Consider the following 25,221-nt stretch of genomic DNA (forward strand, 5'->3'; position numbering starts at 1 on the left):
AGCACATTTTGACATACTCCAATGGGGCAAGTTGCCAAAACCAGCCCTGATTAGATAGCGACTGTATCTGCTATCTGCTATGTGAGCCTTGATCTTCAGGATTTTAAGAAAATCCTATACAAATGCAAATAAAAAACAGTTTTACTGACTTTGAGCTCTGGGGTCTGTACTTTCAGTCTAGTCTTTTCACAGTTTCTTTATTTATTGTTGATAATCAATAATTTGATGAAGTACTTAAATTATTAAGATACAACATTTTGAATCGTTTCAAATTTCGTTGGTATTGCACAGGACTGTAATTGCTTGGGAGTATACAGGTATCAGCCTGTACTGGACTGAGTTGTGCTCTCATGAAGGAACTGCTTCAGAAACCGCGTCGATGCAGAATCTAAAATTAGCTCTTCTAATGACACCACGTAGAAATGTGTGCAAACCGAAGACAGCACTGAATATAGTCCAGATTATCTAATCCTGATCCAGTTACTTGATCAAGTGTTCACACGTCTGAAGACAGCAATGGCACAATGTCCAGCTGTGTGGCTTTTGCAGACACAAGTCTAAACAATTCAGCAACATTTTTACTCCGTCGTCACTTTTATGCAGCGATATTGGTCTGTGGCATAGCAGATACTGTGGCTTGATGGCTTTAGAACCAAAGACAGATAAAATTACTTCATGAATGCTTTTGACTGGTAAAGTTCTAGCTGGGCTTTGGTGGGGAAAAAAGTCTCATGTCGCTTATTATTATGATGCAACAAATCATAATCAAGCGCCTGAATTTGATGAACAATAACATGTTGAACTGACAGCAATTTCAAAGCACGAATGCATTTGCAATTGTTACAAAACAGTGTGGATTCCAAAATTTTGCAGTTAGAACACTTTGCCACTAGATGGTGATATATAAGCATGAGAGGAGTCGATGTGTTTTTAGTGGTATCTTGTTTCTTGGGTTACAGCCAGTAGTCCTGGGATGCTGATTATACTGTGGGAGTAATTAACTTGTGTTTCTTATATTTGGAGAATTCCCAGGAAGAATACAAGGTACACATCATTAAAGCTGTGTGGACTGTGATGTGATAAGCCTGAAAAACACTGGCTGAGATGCTGTTTTTACCTCGGATTGCCCCAAAGCGATTGCTGTGTCACATGCATGTCCTTCAGGGTGTAAAGTTAGACGAACTTTGTTTGTACGTTGTATCAAAAGAGAGCAAAGGGCCGGTCACATCACCGCCACGCCAAGGCACACAATGCCTAGTGCAGTGTAAGCAGTTGGGTGAGCAGAGAGCCAGGGCTGTGGTGTGTGGAAAATGCTAGTGGAGGCAGACAATGCAGAGGTCCGAGGCCTGACCAGCCCTCAGAGGGACAGGGGTCGCCTCACTGCGACAACAGCCCCTGTCTCCCTCCCTTCTTTTTCTTTTTGTGAGCTGCCACAGGATGGGCTCAGGGAGGACGGTGAAGTTTGCCCTGTGCGAGGTGCTGCAGTTTGCAGGCCTGTGCGTGCCACTCTTCATCGTCATGCAGAGGTTTGCTGTCATCGTTGCAAAGGTCAAAACATCAGCACAACCCCCCGGAGACGGCAGCACTGCCTACTGGTTGATCGTGGCCTCCTCTATTGCCTATGTGACCTCCACTGCCCTGCTGGTCTGGGTACCCCTGAAGTATATGGTCTTCATGAAGAAGAAATTTCTCATAGGGAGGAAGAAGTGGTGAGTTTCTCAGACATGAAGATTGAGAACTGGTCCGAGTTGTGTATGCTCAGCAGCTGGGATCCCAGTGCTGTCCTACGGGACCGAGACATGATCAGCTGGTTTGAGGCTGAACTGGCCTGTGACTGGTTTGGACAGAACTTGGCTGGTTAATACCAGGCTTTAGCAATTCCTGTCACTGACTTTAACTTCCTCCCTTGTTTTCTTTCTTGCCCTTTTTTTGTCTTTATATCAGGAGGCCAGTGACCCTTGTTTATGTGATCCTATCCACATTACCCTGCTTTGCCTTTCTCATTGCCAGCTCTGAGGTACAACACCCAACAGATTGTTTCTCACTGCTTTCATTTGTCATATCAGGTTTATCTCTGCTCTGATCATGAACTTTGACCTGTATGTTGCTATACTTGTAACATGACTCAACCTGTAATTGTAGATCCTTTGTAGTCATGTTGGGTGATTGTGTTTATACTCCAAAGAAGTTGCTATTAACTTAAACATATATCTATTACAACATTGTGTTTGGGAACATGGTGTATGACAGGATTCACAGTATCACTGAAACAAATGTGATGAGCTGTGAGAATCCTTATGGATCTCAGGAGAGGACTATCTAGCCTTATGGATAAGGAGCTACTGATAAGCAGCTTGGTTCCTCTTCCTGTCCATGCTGTCCTTGTCAAATCATGTCCACGAGGCACATTTTCACTTCCTAACTGGCTACAGCCCAGACCTTATTTGCCCTTTTTTGTGGCATTCTTTAAAGCTTAAGCAAACCTTTTGACCTTTGCTTATCTAGTGGCTTCAACATAAGAGCCATAAATTCTGCTAAGATGAGCAACTCGTCTGTTTAGGGCTGTGTCAAATGCCCTCGCTGCAAGTGACAAATCCCAAAATGTTTATTACCATTGAGGTGAACCAGTGGGCTCTGTAAAGATTAAAAGTGAGTAAATAATTACAGTACTCAGTCAGGCTAACAATTTTACGGTTGTTTATCCAGGTTCAGATAAATAACAACCTGAAACACGATACATTCACTGAGCTCCCCGTGTCACTAGTCCTCTTCTCGCTCATCTGCATTGACGTTGTGGAGAGGATACGACACTGCAGGCTGACCGGCCAGGGTGAGCGCAGCTCTCTCAACACATTACACAAATCACTCTTTGACTGCTGTAGATCCTGAACTTTCTGCTGCAGACTTGTATAGTAAAGTATGCTGGGTTTTGCATTGCAGGAGCTTGGAGGCAACTGCAAACACACTGTGAACATTTCTATACATCACTCGAGCAAAATGAAGAAATGAGCAGGATATTTCTTTGGACTGCTTCATTTCTCACTTATCCAAAATGAGGAAATGAGCAGGATATATTTTTAAATTTTTCTGAATCTGACATGGCAGAAGTAGGGAAATATATTTTCTTAAAAACCACATGATAAAACAGTTCATATGAATTTCTTCAAAGCCCAAATCGTTTGAATGAGCAATCTCTTGATTTATTGCCTCTGTCTAAACAGCAGATTAATGTTTATATCTGTGAGCCACATTATTTGTCTGATAGCCTTCAGCTGTCTCTTTGTAAATCTGGGCCGACACCACTTGATGATAAACAGCTTAAGTAAATATAATCCAAGATATTGTGTTTTCTTTTTCTTCTCTCCAGCTAATGACACCGAAAGAGATGCTGACATCCCTTCCACTGTCCTCACACATGTGGAACAAGTAGCACCAGTAACACCTATCACTCCAGCTGTGCCAGGGCCAGCTGTGCACAGGCAAGGTGTGCCCACTCCTATGCAACCAGGAGCAAACCAGCTCAATGACAGGAGCCAGAACGGAGCAGGAGCTCGACCAGAGACCAATGGGACGCTACCGGGCATACCAGGTAACAATGGGAGGCCATATGGCATGTCTGGATTGAGTGAACCATCAGGAAGCACCACACCGTACCACATATCTCCCTATGCATACACTGGGCCTCTGAGATTCCTGTGCGCCACTGATGCCCGTGCAGACGTGTTTGTGGACAGCTTTATGTTCTGGATGGATACGGTGGAGATGGTGAGAGTGGCAGGACATCCTCTGGTCTACTACTCAGGCTGGGTGTTTCCCATCTATATCTTCAGCTACCTATCATGCTTGCGTGTGGTGGTCATGCCCCACAGCCCCCTGCTTTCCTCCCTAGGAGTAGCCCTGCAGGATTTACCCTTCTTCTTTGTGCGCGTTGGCCTCATTGCCTTCTTCGGCTTTGTTACGCCCATCCTCTATCTGATGAAGAACTTGTTGGTCTCGCTGGCCTTCATCTACTTCAACTTTATGACCAAGTTGAAGGTCTTCAACACAGAGAGGATGTTTTTTTGAGACCAGCATTGAAGGGCAAACAAGCTTTTCCTTATTTTCTGTCATATATACATTAAATACTGTCACGACAGTGGGTGCTCATTTTAAACAGCCAAATTTGTAGATGATGGCTTCAGACTGCTCTAAACACTCTGTTTCAGACAGCTTTATGTCTTCTATGGCTCTCCATGGCATTATAGAGAGTCCATATCACTTATATGATCGTCTCAGGCACTTAGCTTTGCCTGTGAGCACAGAAGCCCCACCTACATGCTGTTTAAACCTTTGGTTTATAAAGGGCAGCCAATCAAAAGGAAACTGGCTAAACAAAGACTGAAATGAGATTTGTTTTTGAACCATGTGTCATGCACAGCTACTCAACTGCCTTAAAAGAGGTGGTTAAAGCAAAGGTTTGACACAAACACAGAATGTATTGATTCAGATGGTGGCTGCACCGGCACTTCTTAAAACGAGTCAAGTAATAGGTTAAGTACTAAAAGAACAAAAGGACTTCTCAAGTAGTTATTGCCAAGAGAGTTCATACCAGATGTTTACACCAAATAACAGGCCGAGCATTGAATATATGATGTTTTAGTGAGGAGTAGAAGAACAATATGTAATATGTTCATCAAATCTGGCATCACGCTAAATAAAAACCTGTTTAACTAGAAGACAATTATTGAAAAAGCTAAGAAAAAAATCTAGCTCAAATGTTCAAATTTATAAGACTGGGATTAATATATTGTAATTTTCAAGCATTTTTCTAGATTGTGATGCCACAGTGATTTTCTGTTATTACACCTAAGTTTTAATGGTACAAATGGCACTTAAACCCTGGTATTTTTTAAGATAACGTAATATTGAATAACTTACGAAAAAGTTAATTCTCAGACTTCATGATGGATTCACAATTCACAGCTGGTGCAGTCAAACCAAGTATGAATTTGTGCATGTGACAAAATGCATGATGGTAATTTTCACAGGCCAAAAGGGAGCTCTTAGGCAATGGAAACTACATGTCGAGTGACTGTTGTCATGTTATGTCCAAATATACTTTTTTTAAACCAAGAATGGCACTTTGGAAATGTACCTGTAATGTAATGATTTTTCTACAATCATAAAGTGCGGTGAATATGTAAAAGCATAAATTCATGTTGTTTATATTAGGTTGTTTTTTTGGCTAAGTTTCTATACAAAAAGAAAAACTGGTGTGAGATTGTGTCACTGATACATATATTTTGGTCAACTTAATAAAGAAACTCATAAAATATGTTGCAACTTTGACTTGTGAAATATTTTTTATGCAGACAAAATTCACTGGCACTGACCTCCCATGTATGTTTTTAGGAATTTTTAAAAAAACTCTGCTTAAATGTTTTTCCTTGTAATTCATCTGATCTTTTTCTAAATCCTCAAGAGCAGGGGTTTCCTGTTATTCTTCTGCAAAAACAACTTCATCACACACAAGAACAATGACAGGGCAGTCATTGTTCACTGAAACAATGACTACACTGAAAAGTGTAAAGTAAATTAATACAGCACTGACACAGCACTTTTGTGACAATTATCATTTTCTGAATAGACAAAGTTGCAGAACCAAAACAAATTAAATAAAGTAACACAAGACATTAACGTGAAAAAATACCAATAGCATACAGTAGGTACTATATTTTAATGACATAATGCCCACTGCAGTTTACACTCAGGTACTTGGACAATAGCAGGTTTTGTAATTTTGCTTCCAATCATTAGTATCGTGAGTTTTAACTCAACCAATCAAGATGTGACTACAGTGCACACATAAAGAAAAATAATGTAACATTTTTATTAAACCCTCTATTTGTTGTTTAGGGTTTAAATCCCATAACATATGTTTTCGTCTCTTATATCCACTCCTTTGATATTTCTATCTAGAAGATAGTAAGGACATTTACCCACTACACATATATGGGGCATATATTTGACTTTTTGTGTTCATCTTCCTAAAGTTGTAGTGGTATCGGGGTTAGCACCATTGCCTCACAACAAATGGGTTTGAAGCCACTGGCCACCTAGGTCCTTCCAAGATTGAATTCACTCACTGTTCCTGCAATCCGCATTGCAACCCACCTCCATTATATGCTCTTCACGCTACTTATAACTTACCGTGTAAGTTAATAAGTATTAACGGGAATTCTTGCAGTTTGAGGCCAAAGTGGCCATATTGTCCCTCATTTCCCTGAATAGGGAGCAGGATTTCCTCTTGTCATATAAGTATGCTGAAACATATCATCGCTGTACTGTTCACCCAAAGCCTCATGAGAAGTGCTATCCTGCAAAACCCATCACATCAGCAAAGTCCAACAAACCTCATTATACCCTTGTTTCCTCATATCTGTTCTGCCAAATCTTCTGACATATGAAAGATCTTCAAATTTAGTCTTGTATAACACAGTCTGTGTTTCTTTAACCATAATCCAATGGCTACTTCAGAACAGTTACAAAACAATGACAACGGCAATATCTTTACCCTTGAAAAATGTAATCTCTCTTTCTTTTCTTTTTTTTTTTATAAACATTTAAACTTCTACCTGACCTTCAAAGTTGACTTTCATTTTCTTGATGAATGGAGAGATCAGTTTGTTTCCCTTCTTGCCTACCCTGCCAAAAAAGTCTGCAAAAAGCTTGTAGACCTTGCAGGCATTTGACCAGGTGTAAATGACATGATATTTTTCAGGGTGATTCAGAGGGGAAGGTACTGTGTCTCTGTGTTACCGTTCCTCCATGTCACACACCTTGGCACGTACCAGACCCCATCTCCCCTTGACTGGAAATTGGGAAATCTCTCTTACAGCCTCGTTTGCCACTAACAGCAAACCACACACTGAGAATAACGTTACCTTATTTAAAATTGCTGTGTCCCTTTGTGTCCTTCAAGACCTCTGCATCACTGCTGATATAGGCACTTCAGATTTTTTATTTTTTGGTGGATATTAGGCTTTTAAATGAATTTAAATATATCTATATATGATATACACTTCACCTTCACTGGGTGAAGATGCTGCTGGTCTTTGGCCTAAAAGACCAGGACCTGCCTTTAAACTGGGGCAAGTGCAATGAGAGAAATGTCATGATCTTCAAAGGTTCAGGACTTTGGAGTCACTGGAGGATACATGGGACTCAGGGTGACCACTGTTGAAAGGAATATCAAGGTAGAAATTGTGGGTGCAGCAACCTACAAAGGCTAAAATGTGCTTTAGCATTGAAGGGTGTCTTCATTTTTTACCATATTGTGCATAATTTCTTCATGCTTTAAATATTGTTGTTAAGTATTTGTGTTTGCAAAAGAAGAAAGATAATTCAGAAATTCTGATTATTAGTTAGTACCACAAGTACTGGCAGCACTAGTAGAACTGGCAGTGAAACAGCCCCGGAGTATGATGGAGCCACCGTGCCTGGCAGAGGATACTGTGACACAGTGTTCTTAGGTTTGAATATGGTTGGGACAGGCTCCAGCTCCCGTGCAATCCTGAATTGGATGAGTAGAAGAAAATGAATGTAACTCTGTAACTGAGTAGTTAATGAGCATTGCAGTCACCAGAGCACTGGCAACTTTTATGCACTTATGTGCCTCTGGATTTGATGCCCTGGGTTCTGTCGGCTTCCACTACACGGGTTGCTATAAACTTTCTCTGTTTTTCTGTTTTGTGTTTCTTTGTTCTGGGTGGATTTAAGGATAGCAGCATCCACTTTGTCAGTAATCAATGGATTGTGTTAATAAAAAACATAGAGATATATTTTCTTGTCTCTCAGAATGCTTTGAAATATCTTTGGTGATTTTATAATCCTTCTTCTAACATCTAGCTTTTATCATACATCTATTTTTGGTCTGTTGTGTGTTTCATGTCTTGACGTGGTTGTTTTTATAATATTAAGTCAAACAGACTATGTATATATGTGTTTATTTATTTATGTATGTATTTATCTGTCTTTTTCCGATATTAAATCTACAGTAAGGCCTTCAACTGTTCGTAAGTTAATGGTAAGTGTCATGCGGCGGCTGTGTGAAGGCAAGAGAGGACCTAAATGCACGGCTCTAGGGATGAACTCAAAGGCAGGTCTTTATTAACAGGAACATAAGAAGTCATACAAAAACTATACTGGGAGCAACTAAAGCTGAGGCGCTGGGAAGACACGGTAAATCCACACAACCTAGAGGGACGACGCAATACAGAACAAAGGGACACTCTGACATAAATACACAGAAGGTAACGAGGGAAGTGGGAACACACGGGGAACACAGCTGAAGACAATTACTCATGACTGAGCAGGGAGGACACGAAACTGAAAATACTGACACCAAGATGTGGACCTTAAACACAACACAGTACACAGAGATGAGCACAGAGAGAGAGAGGCAGAGAACAAGGATGAATACGAGGGGATGAGGAGAACACAGAACACAAAGGACGGGAACACGGTACCAGAACAAACACCACAATAAAAGCATGGACACAGGGGGAATCCAAATACCAAACCAAACAATCCAATGGACATAAGGAACAAAATACAAAACTACAGGAAAACTAAGAACACTGGGTCAAAATGACCCAGGACCATGACAGTAAGGGAGAGTTAATTGTAAGGTTAAGGTAGAATACTGTGCTACACAACAGCATAATCATGTCTGCAGTGAGTGGGAGATGCTCTGTATCTCATTGTACATGTGTATAGTGACAATAAAAGGTATTCTATTCTATAAGTCTTGCACCACCTCTCATTTCTTTATAATTTGCTAGGAAATGGGAAATAGGTGCCATGATCTACTTAAGGTACTTCAAAGTTATGGTGCCAGAAGGTAGACCTGATGTATTAGCTTGCAATTTGTGTGCTTATTGTTTTAGTTCCATTAGTTTGGTTCAGTTAGCTGTACTTATAAACGTCAGCATGGTAAACCAAGATGGTGACCATTAGCTTGTTAGCACTGCCACTGCTGTTTTCATTTGGCTTGAAATACTACATAATGGCAAAATTGCTGTTCACTTGGTTCTCTTTGTTTATATTTAGACTGATACAGAAGGACAGTACCACATCGGCATGATCGTGAATTTGGATGAATCATTTAGGTAAATATTATAAAAAATACTGGCCATTCAGTAACAACTGCATGGGTGAGTCTAATACAGAGATAGTCTAAAACACATTGAACATTCACGGTACCAATACTTATTTTCATTAATCACAGACGTTAAAATGAAACGCATTATTGCTCAAGAATTTCAAGTGAATAGGGCCTGTGCTAAAGAGGTTTGGGTTTTTTTTATTTGGTATGCCCCATGCATGTCTTCAAACAAGAGAAGGGGTTTTCCTCCACTTCAAGGACAGAGACTTAAATCTGTTCCAGTAAAACATTTTCTCATATCCATTTCCAGTAAGCGTCCCTTTGTAATTACAACAGAAAATCCCTAAACTTATTTTGTTTACACAGTGCTACAACTTTGTTGAGGGGACTCACAAAGACTGGCAGGGTTCCAGGTCATAAAAGCCAAAGAGGAAATTTGGTTCCAATCATCAGCGAGTTGAGCAAGGTGAGTAGTAGGAGCCGTGTTGTAATATACTTCTAATGTTAAAAAAAGTATACTTTTCTCTGTCTGTAAAGATTACATTTAAAAATTATAAATTATTAGTTATTACTTCTACTTCTTTCATTTCTATATCAGACATTTGACACATACATATGAATATTAACATACTGAAAATAAACCAACTGTATATTGTGTACAGCAGTTATATTTTTGAATCTAATCCTAAAACTGAGTGCAATATTTGGCTGCAGGATTGCAGGATTACTTGGAGACTTGAAAAATGGGATACCGGAATGTGGATAGCTGTACGTCAAGGCACGGCTTCATCTGTAAAAGAAGTATTGGTGCCCGATGACAATGACAGTAATTTGAACCAAAAATGTCAAATTACAAATCTGTTGCCACCGATTTTCACTCCAGTTCTTGTGTAATTTGGCATACCTCGCTGTTTCCCTTCCTTAGGAATGACGTCCTCATGCCATCCTTCCACTAACACTATTTCTGATGAGGATTCACCGAACAGTGAATCAACAAAAGGGCCAGATGTCTCTCTCAAATCGTGTGTCTTTGCTGGATTTTCTTCCTTTTTCTTAAGAATATGACTCTCAGATACTGTTCATCTGCTGTATACAAGGGTTTTTGGGTTTTTTTAGATCGACCACTTCTTCCTTTTTCCCATACTTGTCCAGTTTTTTCAATTTTTTTTAAAGAAACTCTTACACCATCCTGAGACAGGCCACTTTTTCAGCTTATAAGTCTTTGGAAATCACCTTGTTGGCACATTTGCCATTTTGAAATGTTATATTATCCCTGTGACATTGTTGTCTTTGGTTATTTTTCATACATTCAACCTAAGAAATTGGAACAATTATATGGTTTTTTGACAGGTTTCTGGTAATTTAAAGAACTGGTTCTTTGCTATATTGCCAGTTATTTGTAGACAACACTGTTCTTTTACAGTAAGTTTGGTGCCTTTTTCATGCTTTAATGACTCTTAGGTCAGTATTTAGTATTCCAAAATCAAACAAAAGCATACCTCTGAAAATGGTCAGGTACAAAGAGTGAACTGACAATGAGTGAAAAAGCAGGCAATGTCCAAAGAAAAACTTTGAAAGACCATCAGAAAGCCTGGAGAACTGTTACTCAAGACAACTTTTAACATGACAGGAAACTCTAGCAACTTGGTAACAAATATAAAGAAACAAGAGGTGGCTAAATGCTTTTGCACAGTACTATATTTATTGTGGCATTTCAAATTTAAGATATGTCACTGCTAAAACTGTACATTTTGCCTCCTTTGCACACATCATTACACCGCGTTCCAAATTATTATGCAAATGATATTTTTCTCTGTTTTTTTTAAATAGTCGATTCAAATGAGTCAGCATAATTTTTGTGTCATCCACCATTAGAGTATAATTCAAATGTTACTGATCAAAACTCCCAATGAACACAGTATCTTTTTCAAAAATAAAAAACTTAAAATGCACTGTTCCAAATTATTACGCACACAGAGTTTCAAAGCATTTTATAGGTTGTGGAGAATTGAAAATGGTCATTTGTTGAATTTGCAGCATTAGTAGATCAATTTTACTGAAATCAAAAGCTATTTCAATCAAAAACATCTTAACAGGTCAAGTAGGACCCCTTATTTGATAGCAGTTTTACAATTCTTGCATCCATGGAACTTGTGAGTTTTTGGAAAGTTTCTTCTTGAATGTCTTTGCAGGATGCCAGAATAGCCTCCCAGAGCTGCTGTTTGGATGCGAACTGCCTCCCACCCTCATACTTTTTTGTTTGAGGAGGCTCCAAAGGTTCTCAGTAGGATTGAAGTCAGGGAAGAATGGGGGCCACACCACGAGTTCCTCTCCTTTTATGCGGATAGCAGCCAATGATGCAGAGGTGTTCCTTGTAGCATGAGATGGTGCATTGTCTTGCATGAAGATGGTTTTGTTGCAGAAGGCACAGTTCTTCTCTTTCTACAATGGAAGAGAGTGGTCAGTCAGAAACTCCACATACTTTGCAGAGGTCATTTTCACACCTTCAGCGACCCTAAAGAGGCCGACCAGCTTTCTCCCCGTGATTCTGGCTCAAAACATGACTCCACCACGTCCTTGCTGACGTTGCAGCCCTGTTGAGACATGGTGGCTGTCCACCAACCATCCACCACTGCATCCATCTAGACCATCCAGGGTTGCAATGCACTCATCAGTGAACAGGACTGTTTGAAAATTAGTCTTCATGTAGTTCTGGGCCCACTGCAGCCGTTTCTGCTTGTGAGCATTGGTTAGGGGTAGGGCTGAACGATTATGGAAAATAATCTAATTGCGATTTTTTGCCCCAATATTGCGATTGCGCTGCGATTATTTTTTAAGGTCTTTGTCTTCTGTATTATTAAACAAAGACAAGCAATACATCATATAGTATGGCCAATACTATATTACATTAATTTTAAACTGTTCTTTCCTGGAAGACAGACCTCTGTTATGATGACATGAGGTGATGCATGAATTGATGACTGACATTTTTATTTAACTTCTTCAATCACAACAGTATATTTGAACATACACAATAGTTTATTTTTAGCTTACAAACATCTGAGCATAAAGTGCTGGCAAGGAACCCTGGTGTAAACATTAAAATGAAAGTCAGTACAATGTGCAGATTGCAGAAATATACATAAAAAAAATCAGTGGCTTTACCACACTCAGTTTTTCGACATCTGTGAACTACTAGACAGTCATTCAATTAAAAAATAATATTAAATAAATAAAACTAATAAATAAAAAATACACACATCTTACTGATCTCTGCAGTCAGTAACATTACACATAAAGTGCAAACATAATAGCAATTGTATAAACACACACACAAACACGCCTTTAAGGTTTAAAGGCGTGAAATTGGACGGTCTAGCCTTCTGATTAGCTAATCAGAAGGCTAGTTCTGATTAGCGTCACCGCTGTCTCGGTGGAGTTTAATAAACTCGGCCGTCTGCTTCTTGCTATCTAAAATATAACCAGACACTGGTGTAAATTCTCGACTGTCTCATACTTCTGTTTATTTTATTTTTTTTTTATATTCTTTATTTCTACAATATTACCTCATAAAGATGATTACAGGCATTAATTAACACAGTTTACAAGAGAAAAACGAAACAAAACGAGAAGAAAGACAGATAGAAAGAAAGAGAAAGAAAAAAAAAAAGGAAAAAAAATATATATATATAAAATAAAAGGAGAAAGCTCTGTCGGGAGTAAACAATTAACTAAATTGGTGGTTTCAAGCTTTAAAGAGAAAATTCGGTTTATAGGTATTAACGTATTGGACCCACTTATCCCAGCACAGATGGAACCAGGCCATCCTGTCATTAACATGAGCTGTTACTTCCTCCATCCTATATATCTCTAACGTAATTTCCGACCATAATGACAAAGTCGGTATGTCTTGCGAGGACCATTTCTTTGTTATACATTTCTTACTTGCAACCAATAAAGCTCTTAACAGACATATGTCACTTTTGGACCAGTTCTGCGGTATACAGCCAAAAAAAATTGTCTTCATATCCTGAGGGAATGTACAGTTAAAAATGCCTTGTAATATACCATGAATGTCTTTCCAGTAAGTCCGTAGCACAGGACAGTCCCACATAATATGGGTGTGATGGGCTCCTTGGTATCCACAGTTTCGCCAGCACACGGGAGGATTCCCATCATAGTGAGCCTTTTGACATGGAGTGATAAAGAACCTTATCAGAGTTTTCCATCCGAACTCCCTCCAGCTTTTGGAGGAAGTACTCCTCCATTGCCATTCCCACATCTGAGTCCATTCTTCCCTAGAAATACACATCCCTCCCTCCTTTTCCCATAACATCTTCACATAATCAGTTGAGTGTGGAAGCTTATTCATAAAAAAATTGTACCAAAAAAAAATGAGTCTTGTGTCAACATCCCCACTGTACGCCTGTCTAAATAAAGTTACCAATTCCACGTTAGTATTTGACATCTGACCGATCATACTTCTGTTTAATAAGTTTTCTGTTTGACGTTTAGTCAGCTGTGTGAAAACCAAGGAGGAACCCACCCGGGGGATTAATAAAGTTTTATTTTATCTAATCTAATAACTTTAATCTCAGCCAAACCGATTTACTCACGAACAAACAAAACACTGAAAAAAGCCCAACAATAACATTTTTAGGTTGTCTAAGTGACTTATATATTACGTTTAACCCGAGCAGCGAAACTCCGCGGTGATCTGAAAATGATGTGCCGGGAGTTGTGCCGTTCTCGGCCGCATCAGTAACCCTCGAGCTCCCGGCTAGCTGTCGAGCTGGTGGGTAGCAGACGCCTCTGAAAACGTCGAAGCACTTTTGCAAATATGGGATATCTTGATAAACCGAGCAGATATTTGATGTTTACACAACTACTTTCTCGCCTGAAAATATGTTAAAAGTTCATTTTGTGACCCAGAAAGATTAGTATGAGTAATTTTAAAACTTAGTAGCGGCCGCCATTGCTGGAAACTGGAGTTTGGCTGGGCCGCGCTATGAATTCTGGGATATGGTAGTAATTTGGACAGCCTTCGGCGCGTCGCTGTGACGTAATCGGTCTACAAATGCGGCCTCAGGAGGATGCAGCCCATGAATTTGGACATGTCCAGAGTATAATCGCAGCCTTTGCGGTTAGAAAATTGCACTTGATCATGTCGCGATATTATCGCAAATGCGATATATCGTTCAGCCCTAGTTAGGGGTGGCCAAATATAAGGTTTATGCACAACTGCAAGTCTCTGGAGGATCCTACACCTTGATGTTTGCAAATCTCCAGAGGCACCAGCAGCTTCAAATATGTGTTTGCTGCTTTGTAATGGCCTTTTAGCAACTGTTATCTTAATCAGATGTATTTGTCCGGCAGAAACCTTCATCATTGTGCTTTATCTGCACGAACCCATGTGTGCTCTGACTCAGCCACAAATCTCTTACATTATGGTGATCACGCTTAAGTTTTTGTGAAATAGCTAAGGTTTTCATTACGTGTCCAAGGCATTCAACTATTTCACGCTTTTCAGCAACAAAGAGATACTCTTTCCTTCCTATATTGCTTGAAAATGGTGGTTTGCTTAATAATGTGGAACATCCTTCTTTAGTAGTTTTTCCTTTAAATGGGCTCACCTGGCAAACTAATGATCATAGGTGTCCGAGATTGATTTCAGTGATACAAAGAGTCCTGAGACACAATTCCATCCATGGGTTTAATTGAAAAACAACTTATTTAATCTTTATGACACTTAACTGTCATAGTGCTATAAAAATATTATATATTCATATTTTTTTCCACTTTAAATTAGCCAATCTTTTAAAACTACTTCTCCCTGAAATATTCATATCAAGTTTTAATTATATTTCGGGGGTTTTAACCCTTTTAATCGCAGTTTAATTACATGAGCGCACCGTTTTTTTTAGCCCCAAAAAACAAAAAAACTAAATATTTTCCATAAAAAACATTTGAAGTAATATTTCACTTTTATTATAATTAGGCCTTTGGATGGTCCAAAGATTCGCACCAACATTCGTTTTGATCCAGCATTATTTTTAATGCAGGGGCAAATTAAAGGCAGCACGGCAGCACGGTGGCACGGTGGTTAGCACTGTTGCCGCACAGCAAGAAGGTCCTGAGTTCAATTCCACCATCAGGCCGGGGTCTTTCTGTGTGGAGTTTGCATGTTCTCCCCGTGTTTGCGTGGGTTCTCTCCGGGTACTCCGGCTTCCTCCCACCGTCCAAAGACATGCAGCTTGTGGGGATAGGTTAATTGGATAATCCAAATTGCCACTAGGTGTGAATGTGAGTGTGAATGGTTGTCTGTCCCTGTGTGTTAGCCCTGCGACAGACTGGCGACCTGTCCAGGGTGTACCCTGCCTCTCGCCCTATGACAGCTGGGATAGGCTCCAGCGCCCCCCGCGACCCTGAAAAGGATAAGCGGAAGCGAATGGATGGATGGGCAAATTAAAAAAAAAAAAAAACTCACGTCCATCGCCCTAGGGACCGTTTTCTGCCACGCCCCAAAAAGTGCTATAAAAAGATTATATATTCATATTTTTTTCCACTTTAAATTAGCCAATCTTTTAAAACTACTTCTCCCTGAAATATTCATATCAAGTTTTAATTATATTTCGGGGGTTTTAACCCTTTTAATCGCAGTTTAATTACATGTTTTTTTTAGCCCCAAAAAACTAAAAAACTAAAAATTTTCCATAAAATACATTTGAAGTAATATTTGATTATTGTTATAATTAAGCCTTTAGATGGGTCAAAGATTGGCTCCAACATTCGTTTTGATCCAGCATTATTTTTTTGCAGAACTATAGTAAATTATAATAAAACGGTATACTATGTTTTTAGTTTTCACATACTAAGTGCTTATTACCTCGTTGTTTTCTAAAATAAACTTACAAAAATATGTTAATAACAATACAAGATCACTTTGAACCAGAAAAACATTTATTTGAGAAGGATGAACATGAGCGGTTATGTTGGGAATCGAGGAAGAATATGATTTCCGCTGCCTCCAGCCGGCTGCTTGAAGCGGTCTGCAGCGGTGGGTCCCGGTGTCGTTCCGCGGTGACTCTTCCGGGCCAGTTTGTTTCCCCAGTGTCGGGAGCACAGGCTGGGATCTAAATCACGCACAAACAGTATTCCACAATTTTTATTTTTAGTTACAAACACTTCTTTTTATGACGTTTTACGCCTGAAACGTTGGAGGGCTTAGTTCTTTATACAGAAAAGTTACAGCAGGATATAAATAATTATCAGGCAAAATATCCTTCGTTCATTGCAATAATCCTGTCCGAACGTGAGAATAGTCAACATAAAATGTTTTCTTACCCTCAAATCGAATAATAAACAAACCAACAACAAATAACTCGCTGCGTCATCGTGACGCATGTTCTTTGTTCGGTCGACATATCACCACATGTTCGATCGCAAGAGCAATAAATCTGTAGTTTTCTTTTCTAACACTCAACTTGCACGGTAATGCAACAACACAAGTTCTTCATAAAACCAGAACAAACCATAACTCGCTGATTCACCGTGATATGTGTCATGTTCTGTAGCGGAAGCTACCCCGACAGTAGCTACCGCTACATGCACGATCCCACGCACGATCCCACGCAATCAATCTATTGTTTTCTTTTGTAACCCTCGTCGCATTGCCACTCAATGTAACGATACTAATTTTTAAAATAACGAAAACACTAGTATTTCCCTGCATTATCCCGATGCAGGGGGGAAGAGCGTATTTTGCCATCTGCTAAGAGCTAACGGCTATAGGCTGATAGCATCGCCAACGCGATCGCGGATCATTGTCTGCGAGTGACCAAAATACTTTAAAATATCGCCCTGTTACTGTCTCATCCATCTCCTTTTCGCTTCCAATGTTATAATAAGTGGCAAAGGTGCTTTTTTACCGTTAAACACAATTTGCATAATAATTTGGAACTAATTTTGGACTTGATGCCCTCATATTCTTCCATAAACAAATACACAGGATATGTACCCCTACCTGAGATAATCCACCTCTGACAACAATTTATACTTACACAAAAATCTAGTCTTACTGCCAGTAGATACCAAAGACCTGGTCGCCTACACAGAGCAGAACGAGCACGCAAAACAAAAAAGGGTTGAGAGCAGAGGCAAGCAGCATGAAAAAATCAGATTTATCAGATAAACCAAGGATTAAGACATATAGTAAATGTAAAGTTCAGGTTATTTTAATTAAAAAAACAACAACATTTAAAGCTTTATTCAGTGTCATGACAAGTGAGCAAAGTGGAAAGCTACCACAGTCATTCTTCATTCTGTATGACTATTGTGTTCCTGACAGAAGTTCAGTTTTAACATTTAAGAAACTTATCTGGATCTATTGGTCTAAGCACCATAACTTGGTGTTTCTGCAGTTTGGAACCAAAGTGGTCAAAGTGCCCCTCATTTCCCCCAATAGGAAGCAGGATTTCCTCTTGTCCTCTCTGTCTTCTGATTGGTGTCATTGCTCTACTCTTCAACTAAAGCCTCATAGTACTATCCTGCAAAAACATACATCAACAAAGTGCTACAAACCTCATTATATCGCTCAGGTCCTCACTGCAATCCTGTTCTTCTCAATCTCCCTTTGAATCTAAATTTAGTCTTGCACAGTGCAATCTGCTCTCAGGGTTCAAGCTCCAGGCACATTTTTAGCACATAATGTCTATTTACAACAGTTTAAAGTCAATGATGAAGTCAATAAAGGGAATTAATCCTGAAAAGGGTGCTTTGTGATATTTAAAAAAAAAAAAAAAAAAAAAAACCTTTTGCTTTCATTATGAGTCTTGCCTGACACTTTAAGTTGACTTTCATTTTCTTGCTGAATGGAGAGGTCAGATTGTTTGTTTCCTACTTCCTGCCTACCCTGCCAAAAGGTCTGCAAAGCTTGTGGAACTTCCAGGAGTTTGACCAGGCGTAACTACTCATGTGACAGGATATCCATCTGTCTGATTAAAAAGGGAAGGCACTGAGTCTCTGGATCACTGTTGCTCCATGTCACACACCTTTGTATACACCAGACCCCTTTGCTCATGACGGGAAATCTCTGCTACAGTCTCATCCAACAGTAACTGCAAACTACACAAGGATAATGTTGCCCTGTTTAAATTTTGCTGTGGTCCTCTGTGTCCTTGTCCAAGTCTTCTGCATCACCGCTGATATAGGTATGTAACACAGAAACATTTTTGTTGGTTAATACACTTGTGGCTTCATTTGAAAAACATATCCCATGGGAATGTGTTGCTGAATTTTCTTTTTGCTCTGCTCCAGACACGAGTAGCTTCCTGATTTTCAATGAAGATCACAACAAGTGCGTAAAGGTGGCGAGTGCCACCTTTATAACAGTGGATGCTTGTAATCCTCATGCCAAAGATCAACAGTTCCGATGGGTCTCTGAGTCTCGTCTCCTCAGTTTGTCCCTTAAGCTGTGTTTGGGTACAACAGCGATAAAAGACTGGGTGAAGGTGCAGCTCGTGGAATGTGATGAGAGCAATGACCTCCAGCATTGGCAGTGTAAGAACGATACCCTCTTTGGCCTAAAAGACCAGGACCTGCACTTAAACTGGGGCAACCGCAATGAGAAAAGCGTCATGATCTACAAAGGTTCTGGGATCTGGAGTCGCTGGAGGATATATGGCACTCAGGGGGACCTCTGTTCAAAGGGATATCAAGGTAGGAATGATGGGCACAAGAGCCTACAAAGATAGCTAAACCTGAGTCTGCTTTAGCTTTGTAGAAAGTTTAGAAATGTGTTTTAGAAGGTCCTTGAACAGTGCATGCTTTAAAGTTGTTGTTTTTGGAATTTGTAAAGTACAATAAAAATTTTCTTACTTCCATTCAAATTACAAATGCAAAATATTACAATCTGTACAAAGCAAACTAGGTTATAAAAGTGCTATGGCTACTGATGAAATTACATTTACCATCTAAATATCTTAAAGTATGTGGAAGGTTGTTTTTTTATCTGATCTGAGTACGAAACTTGGCTTGGCTATAATAATATTTATTGGGGATTTTGTAGTTGTCTAGGGAAAGTAACATAGTTCTTATTCTTTCCCCCTTCTTTTTGAATATTTGGACAGAGTATGAATGTTTTAGCACATGTTAGAATATGTCGTTGTTTGGAGTGTAGCATTTGAGGATTTAAGCATTACGAAATTATGTTTTCAACTGCAGGTATAATTTTTAGAAAGATTTTCTTGGACTAGAGGGGAGCTGGTTACAGCATAGCTGTTGAGAAACTTGCTGTTCTTACTAAAAGTGAACACAGTCAGGGATCGCTGGTGAGACTGCATAACTGTCAGTGCAGCACAGATAATAAGCAGTCCTTATGAAGGCACTCTCTGTGCACAGCATAGGCAGCAAGTCTCAACTGTATAACTGGAATCCATGGTGGATAGGTGAAAAACCCACACTTTTTAAAGCTTGGTAACTCAAACAACCAAAAGCTGTATTAAGTTTTAACATCCACCATCACTTTCAGGTCAAGCTAAAACTTTAGACTCATTTATCACACCTGATAACCTATTTGCAAAGTACAAGTATGAGTTTGCGTGCTTTAATGTACTTTTGGTTTGGAGTGATTTGCAGTGATTTGTACTTACCATTTGCAACGTTTGCAGCACTTCCCAACATTCTGGAGCGTTTTGGGAAAAACCCCTTTTCATCATGGGCACGTGTCCATTACAAGCACAAGTTCATTTTCTAAATTTAAATGACTGACTTTAACCAGGGCAAGAAACCGAACACTACTCCTTCTCACTCAGCATCAGTAAACAAACTTGAGGGTAAATTGGCTGAAATCAATTGAATGAAGTTCTAAAAGCTTAAGAAAAGAAACCTAAGAAGTTGGGAGGCAAACTCTCATAATTATCAATCACATGCTGGTGAAATGACTGCACGTCTCCATTATTTGTGTCTCCGCAGAGATATTCACACTAGGAGGAAATGCTTTTGGAACCGCTTGTCAGTTCCCTTTTAAGTTCCACGAGAAGTGGTACGCCGAATGCACTAAAGACGGTCGTACGGATGGACAGCTGTGGTGTGCCACAGAGAGAGATTATGATAAAGTGGGAAAATGGGGATTTTGTCCAACCAGAGGTAAGGAATGAAAAATCTCTTTAACCTGAAAGATGGTCTGATCCAGTCCACTTTACATCTATAATATGAAGACAGGAAGTCCTCCATGGTTACTTTTATTAAATCATGCACAAAAACTTTGTTTTTTATGAAGAATTAAGTGCTGCAGGCCCGTTTTCTGACCCTCTCTGACCTTTTCCTCTCATGGACTGTCAACACAGCACTGTCCTCTGTTTCCTCTTTTCACAGGCTTAAGTTTCCCCTGGCACTGCTCTTAAACTGAGGCAGGAAAGCAACAGCAAAATAAAGGGATCTCCCTTTACCAGACTGCTTTATAAAGTCAGAGTTCCGTCCCATCTGAGGCTGTAGAAGATGTTTCTTAAATTACATACTTTATATACTTTCTTCCTTTAAGTTTTGAAATTCTTATTGATACTTTCTGTTCCTGTATATCAGCTATTCCCAAAATTAAGACTGCTGTGGCCCACCTAAAAACCACAGACTCCCATGGGGCCCACCTTAATCTTTCTTCTAATCAAAATACAAGAAAAATCAGTGTATTTCTTTGAAAATGTTATTCAAAAAGCATAAACAACACAGGCTGTTGGCTATAAATTGCTAATGTTGCCCAATCAGTGTTAAGGCCCACCTGCCACACAAACCTCAGTACTATAATATCACAAACTAACCACCTCTTATTACTAATTTTAATTAACCTTAATTTAAATAAATACATTTATATACATATGTAATTGCATATACTTGTAATTTCAAACTGAATTTCTCTTATTACTGCAGCACCACCTGCAGTACCTTCACCGCCCACCAGGGCCCCCCCAGCTCACACTTCGGGAATCACTGTTATAGATCAACATGTCATCAAAACAGACATGTTTTAAATTGTGATAGCACCCAATCTTCAGTCCATATTCAAACCATGCAGGGTAATAAAAGAAACTGAATCCTTCACTGTGTACTGAAGTCAGGGAGCGTTCAATGAATTTAACTTCCTGATGTAAGTAATTTCCAGCTGTGCAATAATTTATAGCGCTTTGTGTCTTTACCATAATCTAGCATCCTCCAACTGGATCACTGACCCAGTCACAGGGGTTCAGTATCAGTTAAACGCACAGTCAGTGTTGACTTGGTATCAGGCCAGGAAGAGCTGCCAGCAGCAGGGAGCCGACCTCCTCAGCATCGTAGAGCTGCATGAGCAGTCATACATTTCAGGTACATAATCAGCCTTCTATCATCTGTGTTATATTGCTGATGATACATTAATTTCAAATGCATGTGTTGACACAGGGTTAGCAAATCATTTGGGCTCATCTCTGTGGATTGGGCTGAACAGCTTGGATTTTGATAGTGGATGGCAGTGGAGCAACGGAAACCCTTTCAGATATTTAAACTGGGCCCCAGGTTAGTATGTCTTGGTATATGTCATGGAATTGTGTGAGTTTTTTAAATACCTGGAGTACTTCAAAAGTACACCCTTTTATATTTAGCATTAACTAACCTGTGCTTCCCACAGGTCATCCATCATCAAACCCTGGGTTAAACTGTGCAACCCTAAATGCTGCAAAGGCCTCAAAGTGGGAGAGCAGCGTGTGCAGCAAGAAACTTGGTTACATTTGTCGTAAAGGAAACGCTACCAGTCTGCCCCCACCATCGAGTAAATTTCCATTTATTATGAGTCCATATCTTTACAATACAAACCTAGAAAGAGTTTGTTCTTAGCCCTTCTGGTCTCTGTCCACAGCCAAACAGCCTGGCTTTTGCCCCAATCACTGGGTTCACTATGCAGGAAACTGCTACTATCTGGTGAGGACTGCAGAGATGTGGAGTAATGCTTTAGCTGCATGCCGCAAAGAAGGAGGAGATCTTGCCAGCATACATAACATAGAGGAGCAGAGCTTCATTATTTCTCAATCTGGATACAGTAAGTGTACAAGAAGATAACAACAAATAACAATATCCTGCTAAAGTACTGAAATATCAGAAAGTAAGTACTCTATCGTGACGTGGAATAGGCCTACCTATTACCTACCTACCTATAAATGAAAAGAAATAATTTTACATTTTGAGAAAATATGAAACTAGCCTTGAGCTAATTAGCTTAGCATAGCATTAGCTAGGTTGTACAGTATGAGCTTTGTAACAAACTATAGCTGGCAGCACCTCCAAACCAGACTAAATAAATAAATTTGTGACGTTCATTAAACAATTCTATTATAAAAACAGCCTGAAAGAGTAAGGAGACATATATGACCACTTTCCGTCTCTATATACTTCAAACCTCAGTGCCGACAGATGTGCTCTGGATTGGCATGAATGACCAAAAGAACCAGATGCTCTTTGAATGGTCCGATCACTCACATGTCACCTTTACCCAGTGGCAGAGTGATGAGCCCTCTCATCTCACCAGCTTCCAAGAGGACTGTGTCCTGATTCAAGGAAAGGTAGCACAAATTCTTGCAAAACCACAATCAATTCTGTTATAAAGTTACAACTCTAAGACCCCTCTGTATTTCTTATACAGGATGGTAAGTGGGCAGATCACACTTGTGAGAAGTTGCATGGATATATGTGCAAGAAGAAGGCCTCGGCTAAACCAATTGGAGGCAGTCTAGCAGAAGTCAACAAAGGGTGCACTCTTGTGAGTTATGTCCTCTCCTTTAAATACAGGTGCAATTTAACAGAAAAGCCTTTATTCATCATTTTCCCCCCCTTTTTTTAGGGATCAATCAGGTTTGGTTCATACTGTTATAACATCGGAGCTGAGAAAAAAACCTTTGAAGAGGCAAAGCAGGCATGCTCAGGGGCTGGTGCGAACCTGGTGGATGTGTCTGATAGGTATATTTCATGTTTAGATGTTTTGTATTAGTTCAAATACCAAATATCCATTCATCTCTCCATCCATTTTGTTCAGCTTATCTGGGGCAGAAGCCCAAGCAGAGAAGCCCAGACCTTCCTCCTCCAGCTTGTCTGGGGGAACAACAAGGCATTCCCAGGGCAGCCCAGAGATATAACCTCTCCAGCATGTCCTGGGTCTGCCCCGGGGCTTCTTCCTGGTGGGAGATGCCCATAAAACCTCACCCAGGAGGTGCCTAGGAGGCATCTTTGTCAGGTGCCCGACTCACCTCAGCTGGCTTCTTTCGATCTCGAGGAGAAGCGGCTCTACTCTGAGCCCCTCCCAAATCGCCGAATTTCTCATCCTATCTCTAAGGGAGAGGCCAGCCACCCTTTGGAAGAAGCCCATTTCTGCCGCTTGTATCCGAGATCTCATTCTTTCGGTCATTACCCGAAGCTCGTGACCATAGGTGTGGGTAGGGACGTAAATCGACCAGTAAATTGAGAGCTTTGCTTTTACACTCATCTCTCTGTTAACCACAACAGATCGGTACAGTGTCTGCATCACTGTGGCCGCTGCACCAATCCGTCTGTTGATCTCCCGCTCCCTTCTCCCGTCACTTGTGAACAACACCCTGAGATACTTAAACTCCTCCACTTGGGGCAGGAACTCGTCCCTAACCCGAAGTGGGCACTCCACCCTTTTCCGGCTGAGGACCATGGCCTCAGATTGGGAGGTGCTGATTCTCATTCCCACCACTTCACACTCGGCTGTGAATCGTTCCAAGGTGAGCTGGAACCCCATCACCAGATGAAGCCAACAGAATCACATCATCTGCAAAAAGCAGAGATGAGATCCTGAGACCACCCAAGTGAAAGCCTTCCACCACTTGGCTACGCCTAGAAATTCTGTCTATAAAAATAATGGACAGAATTGGTGACAAAGGGCAGCCCTGGCTGAGCACATCACCCACCAGGAACGACTTCGACTTATTGCCGGCTATGTGGACCAAGTTCTTGCAACGGTTGTATAAGGACTGAATGGCCCGTAGCAATGGGCCAGACACCCCATACTCCCGGACCACCACCCACAGGTGTACGTTGATGTGAGCCTGACTATATCTAACCGGTACCTCTCAACCTCACGCACTAACTCAGCCTCCTTCCCCACCAGAGGGGTGAAATTCTGTGTACCAATTGCCAGTCTTGGTAGCCGGGGATCGGTCCTCCGCTCCTGGCCGCCGCCCGGCTCACAATGCACCCGGCCCCCACGGTGCCTCCTGTGGGTGGTGGGCCTGCACCACCTTTGCTTTTTGTTCTATTGGTAGACCATACATTTTCAATATTGTGCAATAATTTTCATTTACGTAGTCATTAGAAGTTGAAACTAGATTAAAATTGGATTGCACAGTCCTTGCTCATATCATTACTCAATTCTTGAGGAACATGGTTTCAGTTCTTTCTTCAGTTTTTTTTTTTGTTTGTTTTTTTATAGGGGATGCAAAAGAAATCACTGGACAAGGGTAGCTTTACTAGAGCTCTGATCACTTGATCGTGATCGCCTACTCTTACATAAAAATCCTTTAATATTAGAGCCTTCATCAGACTAGTATGGACAGTACTGAACCATGACATGAAAATTTGTTTGTCTGTTTTGGACTTTACAACTATTCCACACTTAATTCTAATGCAGAAATGTCACACATATGCCAAACTTTGTGTATGTTTTCATGCAGATATGAGAATGCTTTTCTGGTCAGTTTGGTGGGCTTGAGACCAGAGAAGTACTTCTGGACAGGCTTATCGAACACAGAAGACAGAAACATGTTCAAATGGATGACTGAAAGAGCGGTCACGTTCACTAATTTCAATGTGGGAATGCCAGGTACACCTTAGACTCTTTAACCTTATACACTCTTTAACTTATTACAATCCAGAGTCAGTTTTGATGTGTGTTTGGCATCACTGTCCTGTTGGAATACCCATTTGTGCCCAAGTTTGTGTCCATCTAGCCAATGATTTGAGAAGTTGTAGAATTTGGAAGAATTCACCCTTTGTGTAATGTAGCAGAACCATTGTCAGCAAAACAGTCCTAGAGCATA

General features: G+C 40.3%; 2 protein-coding genes across 3 annotated transcripts in view; both read left to right on the forward strand.

Annotated features, from left to right (window-relative positions):
• Positions 1 to 1,437: 1,437 nt before the first annotated feature.
• mrc1a (mannose receptor, C type 1a) overlaps positions 1,438 to 25,221 on the forward strand; it is a gene marked incomplete at its 5' end in the record, with an annotated part of 34,737 nt that continues 10,953 nt past the window's right edge. Inside the window, 14 exons of one of the 2 annotated variants that reach the window (XM_082547659.1) lie at positions 1,438 to 1,709; positions 1,945 to 2,017; positions 2,707 to 2,830; positions 3,368 to 3,891; positions 18,463 to 18,862; positions 20,117 to 20,290; positions 21,344 to 21,499; positions 21,575 to 21,688; positions 21,801 to 21,941; positions 22,029 to 22,208; positions 22,571 to 22,728; positions 22,809 to 22,925; positions 23,007 to 23,122; positions 24,856 to 25,004. In XM_082547659.1, the coding sequence (XP_082403785.1) occupies positions 1,438 to 1,709; positions 1,945 to 2,017; positions 2,707 to 2,830; positions 3,368 to 3,891; positions 18,463 to 18,862; positions 20,117 to 20,290; positions 21,344 to 21,499; positions 21,575 to 21,688; positions 21,801 to 21,941; positions 22,029 to 22,208; positions 22,571 to 22,728; positions 22,809 to 22,925; positions 23,007 to 23,122; positions 24,856 to 25,004 (2,698 nt within the window). Of the gene's footprint in view, positions 1,710 to 1,944; positions 2,018 to 2,706; positions 2,831 to 3,367; positions 3,892 to 18,092; positions 18,355 to 18,460; positions 18,863 to 20,116; positions 20,291 to 21,343; positions 21,500 to 21,574; positions 21,689 to 21,800; positions 21,942 to 22,028; positions 22,209 to 22,570; positions 22,729 to 22,808; positions 22,926 to 23,006; positions 23,123 to 24,855; positions 25,005 to 25,221 lie in introns of those variants that run through there. The other variant, XM_082547658.1, reaches the window with a different exon arrangement.
• LOC309713861 (uncharacterized protein) lies at positions 8,277 to 10,496 on the forward strand. Its single transcript, XM_082545761.1, has 5 exons — positions 8,277 to 8,503; positions 9,091 to 9,149; positions 9,512 to 9,611; positions 9,860 to 9,971; positions 10,071 to 10,496. Exons 1-5 carry the CDS (start codon positions 8,468 to 8,470, stop codon positions 10,208 to 10,210), a joined length of 447 nt encoding a protein of 148 aa, XP_082401887.1. The 5' UTR covers positions 8,277 to 8,467; the 3' UTR covers positions 10,211 to 10,496.

The sequence above is a fragment of the Aulonocara stuartgranti genome, assembly GCF_965226115.1.
Source record: "Aulonocara stuartgranti genome assembly, chromosome: 9".
NCBI classification, from domain to species: Eukaryota; Metazoa; Chordata; class Actinopteri; order Cichliformes; family Cichlidae; genus Aulonocara; species Aulonocara stuartgranti.

Bases quoted from the DNA above. Each gene is read 5' to 3' on its own strand.
- LOC309713861 (XM_082545761.1), top strand. From the start codon at position 8,468: ATGAGGAGAACACAGAACACAAAGGACGGGAACACG. The intron at 8,504-9,090 runs GTACCAGAACAA...GTTTATATTTAG, and splicing joins ACACAAAGGACGGGAACACG to ACTGATACAGAAGGACAGTA. The intron at 9,972-10,070 runs GTAATTTGAACC...TCCCTTCCTTAG, and splicing joins GGTGCCCGATGACAATGACA to GAATGACGTCCTCATGCCAT.